This window comes from Calidris pugnax, unplaced genomic scaffold, assembly GCF_001431845.1.
Source record: "Calidris pugnax isolate Ruff unplaced genomic scaffold, ASM143184v1 scaffold418, whole genome shotgun sequence".
NCBI classification, from domain to species: Eukaryota; Metazoa; Chordata; class Aves; order Charadriiformes; family Scolopacidae; genus Calidris; species Calidris pugnax.
The window spans coordinates 102,780-111,004 of record NW_015091199.1 but is presented as its reverse complement, the minus strand read 5'-3'; the positions used below and the strand labels follow the sequence as shown (position 1 = coordinate 111,004).

Below are 8,225 nucleotides of genomic sequence, written 5' to 3'. Positions count from 1 at the left end.
GGGGAGGCGAGGGGGGAGCCCCAGCCCCAGCGACGTCCATAAATGGCAGGGAGGGGGGTGAGGAAATGCCCGTCCCCAGGGGAAAGCAGGGGCAGGAGCCGGGGAGCGGGAGACACGGGTTTATTGTGTTTCTGGGAGCGGCGCCTTCACATCGGGCCCGGGAAAAGGTCACCTCCCCGCGGGGGGACGGGAGGGTTATTCGAAGCGACGGGGACAAGAAGCTGCAGCCAAGACCCCCCCGGGGGTCTGCTGCCAGCCCCGGGGCTCCACGCAGCACCGCAGCGGGGCCAGGTGGAGGCTGGCATAGGCCGGTGTAGGCCGGAGCCACCCGAAAACGTCTTTCTGGCGACATCCCAGAGGGCCAGGGGACATCCTGGAGGATGGGGGCACCTTCTGGGAGCAGGTCCCACCGGGACAGGGAGGGCACAAGACAATAATAAATACAGCTTTCAAAGGACCCCCCCCGACCCCACACCCCCGTGGCCCGGCAGAGGCATTGACGGGAGGAGACGCATCAGCGGGAATCCAGCAAACCAAGGAGACGTGTCCCCAGGGGGCTCAGGGCCGGCTCGTGCGCATCCTGATCTCCTCCACCAGGCTCTCCCTGCGAACGTTGACCTGCAACAGGGGAGGGTAAAGTTGCTTCGGTACAACACAAGTGTATTGTGACCTTCTCTGGTCCCAGAGGGATGTCCCCCACTGCTTTCACAGAATCTTCTAGGTTGGAAGGGACCTTAAAGATCATCTTGTCCAACCGTCAACCTGACAAAAATAGACACCCACACAACAAACTAAAAGCAACACCATCACTAAACCATACCTCCCAGCACTACATCAACCCGTCTTTTGAACACCTCCAGGGATGGTGCCTCAACCACCTCCCTGGGCAGCCCATTCCAATGCCTGATAACCCTTTCCGTGAAGAAATTTTTCCTAATATCCAGCCTGAACCTCCCCTGGTGTAACTTGAGGCCATTTCCTCTCGTCCTGTCGCCTGTGACTTGAGAAAAGAGACCGACCCCCACCTCTCTACACCCTCCTTTCAGGGAGTTGTAGACAGCAATAAGGTCTCCCCTCAGCCTCCTCTTCTCCAGGCTGAACACCCCCAGCTCCCTCAGCCTCTCCTCACAAGACTTGTGCTCCAGACCCCTCACCATCTTTGTTGCCCTTCTCTGGACCATGCTGCTGTTACTGGTCCCTCTTTGGAGACCAGGGGGGCTGCAGCGCACGCAGAGCTCAACCTGTGAGAGCAAGCACCCCACCGAGCCCTCTCCTGCCCAGCCACCACGAGAGTGACACTCTTCCCAGTCTTTCCTACTGGTTCCAAAGCCAAAGACCAGTGCACAGATGGCACTGGGCCCACTTGTTGTGACAGAGCGCCTCCAGGGCCGTCAGTGGTGGTCCCATGCCCTGGGTGGAAAGCAGGAGCAGCCCACAGGCTCCTGAACTGAGAAATAACTGGGAGTTCAAGGAGGCCACATGATGGGAGAATCTCCAGAGCTGGAGACAACAGTGCTCCACAGCTCCAGGAAAGTGCACAGGGTGAGGAACTGGACCGTGGGGTGTCACAGAACTCCCCGGAGAGACCACTGCTTGGAAAAAAAAAAAAAAAATCTAACAACAAAGCCAATGTAGAAAATCCTGAGCACCTGTTATAGGGGGCTCGGTGGCAAACTGACACCTATGTGCTCCATAGGCTGAGGAAACCCACCTCACCCCATCTCCAAAAGTGCCCCACAAGGCCACCACCATCAGCCCATAGGTCTCATCTCCAATCTGCCAGCCCTGGTGTGTGGAGAACCTTCCCCTTGCCACACCATCAGCTTTGCTAAGCCTTGGAGGCTTGTCACATCGGGTGGAAGCACCTTGCTCCTCTGATGTTCTCTTTGGGCACTACACTCCAAATTTGGGACAGCAAAGCCACCTTGCTGTGTATAACCTCAGAGGTACGGATGGGTCTGGGGGGCTGGCCTGAGCTGGGATGAAGGCTCAAGTAAGCCTTCCCCCATCACACCGAGCCACCGCGGGCCCTCACCTCCTCCCTGGTGGCCACATCCCGCAGCTTGATGACTCCATCCTTGAGCTCCTGCTCACCCACGATGGCAACAAGGGGGATGCCTGTCTCCTCACAGTACTGCAGCTGGTTCAGCAGCTTGGGGTTCTTCTTGTACAGCACTTCTGCCTGGAAGAGAACCAGGGCATGAGGTCACAATCAGCATGCTGGCCTGTTTCTCTGCACCCCCTCAACCAGGCTCTGCTGGGCCAACCTGCTAATTGGCATCTGGTGAGCGTCGGGGAGAAGATGGGCTACTGGAGAAGCCCAGGCGTTACAGCTAACAAGTAACACAACACAGCTCAAAGGTGCTCACAAGACACTGCTTATCCTGGGAAGACACCAGCTCATTAGCTCTAGTCTGTGTCAGAGCAGGGCTGACCCCCCTGGTGTCCCTACAGGGTCTGGAGCCCCACAGAGCACCCAGACATTCTCCTCTGCTCTGCCATCGAGGGACTTCTGCCCACAGCAGGCAGGGAGTAGGGCCTTCCACTTGCTGAAACCAGCCCAGGCTCCTCCTGGGCCCATTCTCCTCTCCTGGCACGGCTCCGTGGGGGTTTTTTATTATTTTTGTTAGAATCAACACAGTATCCCAGCTGCCAGGCAGCAGAGGCTGGAGCGTCACCTGCTTTGGGAATCTGTCCTGAGATAACAGGCACAGAGCAGCCCCTGCATTGTCACAGCGCTGACCAAGTCACACTGCCCAGCCCCTCCTGGAGAACATCTGATTCAGGACGCCGAGACGAGGCAGGCTCTATCCAGGAAGGCAGTCTGCTGCCCACCTTCTCCCCAAGATCCTTCCTCCCACAGCAAAGCCAGGTCTGGTCCATTCCTGGCATGGAGAGTGGACCAGGCAGCTCCTGACTTGACCAGGTGATGGACATACCTTGATTCCAGCATCCCACAGCTCAGCAATGAGCTTCAGCCGCTCTTCAAGGAGCTTCTTTTGGGCAGAGGCCACCAGCACCTGTGTCTCCGTTGTCCTGATCTTTTCTTCAGAGGCCTAGAGAGGGGACAAGACTCAAAAGATGCCATGGACACACAGAGCTATGAGAGACCCGAGGAGCAGGACGAGTCCCCAGCCCAGGCCCATGGGTTTAGCAGTGAAGAGGATCAGGCTCAGTGGGATAAACAGCATAAACTCAGGAGAGACAGGGAGGCCCCACAGACCCCATCCTGGTGCAGAATCTCATCTTCTGCGGTTGTTCCGTGATGGGGGCTCCCATCCGTCCTGTGCTGCAGGTGTGTGGGCTGGAGGATGTGCTGAGAATGAGCAAATCCCCTGCCAGCTTCTGCCTAGAGACTGCTCCTCCACACACGAGGACCTCCCAGGGACCTGCTGCGAGCAGCTCCAGAGCAGCGGGCCCGGCAGAGGCAGGAGAGAGGCAGCTGCCTGCTCTCCAGGGTTAATCTAACCACGGCTGAGATTAACAGCAGGGAGCTGAGATGCTCCAGTGCTGTCAGCAGCCACCTGCTCCCGTGGCAGATACTCAAAGTGGCATTTTCCTGCCACTGCTTTTGCTGAAGGGAGAAGCCTTTAAAAGGTCATCTGCAGAGGAACAAACCTGGCCAGGACTGCAGGTGGTGGGGGAAGAGTTGTGTTTCCACTTAGAAATACTGGTTGGGTCTCGCTGTGAGGACAGAGCTCCCCACAGGTCTCTTGCAGGGGGAGAAATGTGTGGTTGGGGTTTTGGGAGCCTACAGAAGACCTGTTTAACATCCATTGACTGGGACGGAGGACAACGCATCGGTACCACAACTCTGAGGAGAGGGGAAATAGGAAAAAAAGTAACTGGGAAATCCCCATAGGCACCCACGATCCCTGCCCTGGGACATCCAACCCCTGTCTGGTCTCAGCCTTGGGCAGGAGGAGCAGATGTGCACGGCTGCTGTCTTGGTGCCAGCGTGCCAAGGGGAACGTGGGGTCACACGGGTGCCTGAGGCAGTGGGGACACCAGGGCCCCCCACCTGGGTACCGGGTATGGCTGAGGATTAAAGTGCCCCTCCAGCTGCAGCTGAACAAGCCACCTCCAAGGGCTGATGGAAAAGGGATTTAATCTGCAGTGGAAGCCCTGGAGATCATCTCCCACGCCAGAGAAAACAGGAGATGATCATGTCCTGGTTCTGACTCCTGCAGAGCACAGCCAGCCCGGCTGGCTCCTCCATCAAAGGCTGCAGCAAGGGAGACTCACTTCAGCATCTCCTGGACTGGGGGTATATGGGGAGAATGTAAATCTTTGCTTGTTGTCCATGCTCAGTTGAGCACCAAAAGGCACCTACCTCCACTCTCTGCTCTAGGATGGAGAAGATCCGCTCGATCCCAATGCTGACCCCCACACAGGGCACCTTCCGGCCCTTGGGATCAAACATCCCCACCAGCCCGTCGTAGCGACCGCCTCCAGCCACGCTCCCAACGCCGACCGACTCCTCCACGTGGTCGTTCTCCTGCTGCAGCAGGACAGCCTCAAAGATCACTCCCGTGTAATAGTCCAGACCCCGCGCCAGGCTCAGGTCAAAGGAGATCTGTAGGACACCAGGGAGCCCCGTCACTGGGTGCACTCAGGGGGACCCTGGGCTGCACCCCCTCCTGCCTCCGCAGCTCCTCACCTTCCCTGTGATGCCAAACAGGGTCAGGTACTCAAACAGCAGCTTCATGTCCCCCAGCCCCTCCTTGGCCAGCTTGTTCTGGGACAGCTTGGGGTCCTGCAGAAGCCGCTCGATCAGGTCCAGGCCACCTGTGGAAACAAGATATGTCTCAGGGCAACCAGCAGAGCAGCACCCACAGCGATGGGCCCAGCCTGGACTTCTCTGTCACTTGCCCTGCCCGGAAGGACAAGGCCAAGGGCTGGACACTCCAGGTGCTCACCGTGAAGCTGGACATACTCCCCGATGCGATCCGCAGCCTCGGGGGAGAGCCCCTTCTCTCCTACCATCTCGCTCCTCACTTCTTCCCACGGCATCTGTGAAGAGAGAGAAGATCACCCACTGCTTCAGGGTTGTGTTGTCTCCTGGGGAAGGTCTCTGGTGGCCCTGCCCAGTACAGATTAACAGACGTATCTGCCCTCAACACACCTTTACATGGCAACACCCTGTCATTGTCAGCATGGTTAAGAGGTGCATGAGAGAAGCAGCAGATCAAATGCTCTCAAGAGCATGGTCGTATGGTCATGATTCCATTTCTTGTACCTCTGCACAGCCTGTTTGTTTCCCAACCCTGCAGTCAGCAAAGGTGCCCAAAAGCTTGAAGCCCTGGGACAGAGTGGCTGGAGAGCTGCCTGGCAGAAAAGGACCTGGGGGTGTTGGTGGCCTGTGGGCTGAACATGAGCCAGCAGTGTGCCCAGGTGGCCAAGAAGGCCAACAGCATCCTGGCCTGTATCAGGAACAGCGTGGCAAGTAGGACCCGAGAGGTGATTGTCCCCCTGTACTTGGCGCTGGTGAGGCCCCACCTCGAGGACTGTGTCCAGTTTTGGGCTCCCTACCATAAAAAAGACATTGAGGTGCTGGAGCGGGTCCAGAGAAGGGCAACAAAGATGGTGAGGGGTCTGGAGGACAAGTCTTATGAGGAGAGGCTGAGGGAACTGGGGTTATTCAGCCTGGAGAAGAGGAGGCTGAGAAGAGACCTTATTGCTCTCTACAACTACCTGAAAGGAGGGTGTAGAGAGGTGGGGGTCGGTCTCTTCTCTCAAGTCACAGGCGACAGGACAAGAGGAAATGGCCTCAAGTTGCCCCAGGGGAGGTTCAGGTTGGATATTAGGAAAAATTTTTTCACTGAAAGGGTTATCAGCCTTTGGAATGGGCTGCCCAGGGAGGTGGTTGAGGCCCCATCCCTGGAGGTGTTCAAAAGACAGGTTGATGTAGTGCTGGGAGGTCTGGTTTAGTGATGGTGTTGCTTCTTGTTTGTTGTGTGGGTGTCTATTTTTGTCAGTTAGGTTGACAGTTTGACAAGATGATCTGTAAGGTCCCTTCCAACCTAGAAGATTCTGTGATTCTCTGACAAATACTTTGGTTTTGATTTCTGGCCAGAATCGACCATCAGTACTGTAAAAGCACCGAGTCTGAGAGATATCTTGCTGCTGTGGTTTCCCTGGGCAGGTGCTGAGGCATAAACACCAGTCAAGAAAGCGTTGCTGGTCATGCCAGCACCTGGGAAGGTGTGAGGAGATGGGCAACACAGAAGCCCAACGTTAAGCAGAACATGCTGCAGCTTTCCCACCGACCAAGTGGTCAAAGAGGACCAGAGACTTGATCACATCCAGCTGCACTGAGATAAATCATAAGATTTAGGTATGAAAACAGGGAAATTACCCCACTCTAAAAAAGCCCAGTCCTCCCTTCCTATCGCTTTTCCACACATACACAGCCCCAAAACCTACACTTTGGACTTTAAGTGAGCCTTCCTCTAGTTGACTTGATTTGATGAGGCCTCCGAGGGAAAATGCAGCTCATCCTTGAACAAAGCCAAGTGAACACAGGAGATGAGACACAAGGCCCCTTTGTTTAACAGGGTTTCACAGGAGAGTTAAGAGCCTTCCTGTAAGCAGTCAGGCCCCAGCATCCCCCACATGACTCTCAACACAGAAATTCACCTCCAAATTCTGCTTTGGATCCCGAGCCAAGAAAACTGAGCTTTTAGATTGCACTTCATTTTAAGATTCCTCTTCCTTAGCTGTTAGCGGAGGGCTGTATACACATTTATAGACTGATCTCCAGCATCTTTTTATCTGACTAGGGCCTACATTCAAGACAATCAGCTGCAAATAAAAAGCTGTACCTACACCGACACCTTTCCCTCCTCCCAAAGGGCCACACAATCCCCCAAATCCCTTAGAGACCTTCACAGCAGCCAGTGCTCCCGAGGCACCTTGCTGAGTGCAAACCCTGTGGGTCCCTCCTGCCTGGTGTCCGACAGGAGCAGCTGCACACAGAGGTGGTTGTCCTGTGTCACACCAAACCTCAGCCCAGCCACACGAACAGCGATGTCTACACACAGCGTGTTTTATAAAAAATACCTGTGTTACACACCCAGAGTCAGCAGAGGTGGGAATGAGGTGACCAGGAGATCATAGAATCACTGAGGTTGGAAGAGACCCTTGGGATCATCGAGTCCAACCATCTCCCCTACTCTACAAAGTCCTCCCCTACACCATGTCCCTTAAACACAGCCGGGGATGGGGACTCCCCCCCCTCCCTGGGCAGCCTGTTCCAATGCCCGACCACTCTTTCAGTGAAAAATTCCTTCCTCATGTTCAATCTAAACCTCCCCTGTTGGAGCTTGAAGCCATTCCCTCTCGTTCTATTGTTAATTACCTGTGAGAAGAGACCAGCTCCAACCTCTCTACAGTGTCCTTTCAAGTAGTTGTAGAGAGTGATGAGGTCTCCCCTCAGCCTCCTCTTCCTCATACTGAACAGCCCCAACTCCCCCAGCCGCTCCTCCTACCATTTGTTTTCCAGCCCGCTCACCAGCTTCGTCGCCCTCCTCGGCACTCGCTCCAGCACCTCGAGATCTCTCTTGTATTGAGGTGCCCAGAACTGGACACAATGTCACACACGTTGTCCCTGTGACCGTGTCCATCCCCAGGCCAGCCCCAAGGAGCCCTGTTCCCAGCAAAACATGCTTGTGCTGATGACAGCCACAGGAGAGTGTGTGAAGACATGCTGTGGGGGCACACAGGGCAGCACAACACCAAACAGACCGGTCTTCCGGGGTTATTTGTCAGGTCTGTGTTTCTGATCTCTTACTCCTTACTCTAGATCCAAGGATCTAGATAGATTGGATCACTGGGCCAATGCCAATAGAACGAGTTTCAACAAGGGCAAGTACAAGGTCCTGCACTTGGGCCACAATAACCCCCTGCAGCGCTACAGGCTGGGGGAAGTGTGGCTGGAGCTGCCTGGAGGAAAGAGACCTGGGGGTTCTGGTTGACAAAGGGCTGAATATGAGCCGGCGTGTGCCCAGGGGGGCAAGAAAGCCAATGGCATCCTGGCTTGTATCAAAAATAGTGTGACCAGCAGAAGTAGGGAGGTGATTGTGCCCCTGTACTCAGCACTGGGGAGGCCACACCTCGAGTGTTGTGTCCAGTTTTGGGCACCTCAATCCAAGAGAGATCTGGAGGTGCTGGAGCGAGTGCAGAGGAGGGCAACGAAGCTGGTGAGGGGGCTGGAAAACAAATCG

The 8,225-nt window shown here is 55.6% G+C and overlaps 1 protein-coding gene across 1 annotated transcript in view; it reads right to left on the bottom strand.

Moving 5' to 3' along the window:
* Positions 1–403: 403 nt before the first annotated feature.
* The window catches only part of LOC106898425 (histidine--tRNA ligase, cytoplasmic), a 16,858-nt gene continuing 9,036 nt past the window's right edge, over positions 404–8,225 (bottom strand). The window contains exons 7-12 of the mRNA XM_014959664.1: positions 4,920–5,013; positions 4,661–4,788; positions 4,334–4,576; positions 2,940–3,056; positions 2,036–2,182; positions 404–618 (exon numbers count right to left, since the gene is read on the bottom strand). Of these exons, the coding sequence (XP_014815150.1) occupies positions 559–618; positions 2,036–2,182; positions 2,940–3,056; positions 4,334–4,576; positions 4,661–4,788; positions 4,920–5,013 (789 nt within the window). The 3' untranslated portion in view covers positions 404–558. The remainder of the gene's footprint in view (positions 619–2,035; positions 2,183–2,939; positions 3,057–4,333; positions 4,577–4,660; positions 4,789–4,919; positions 5,014–8,225) is intronic.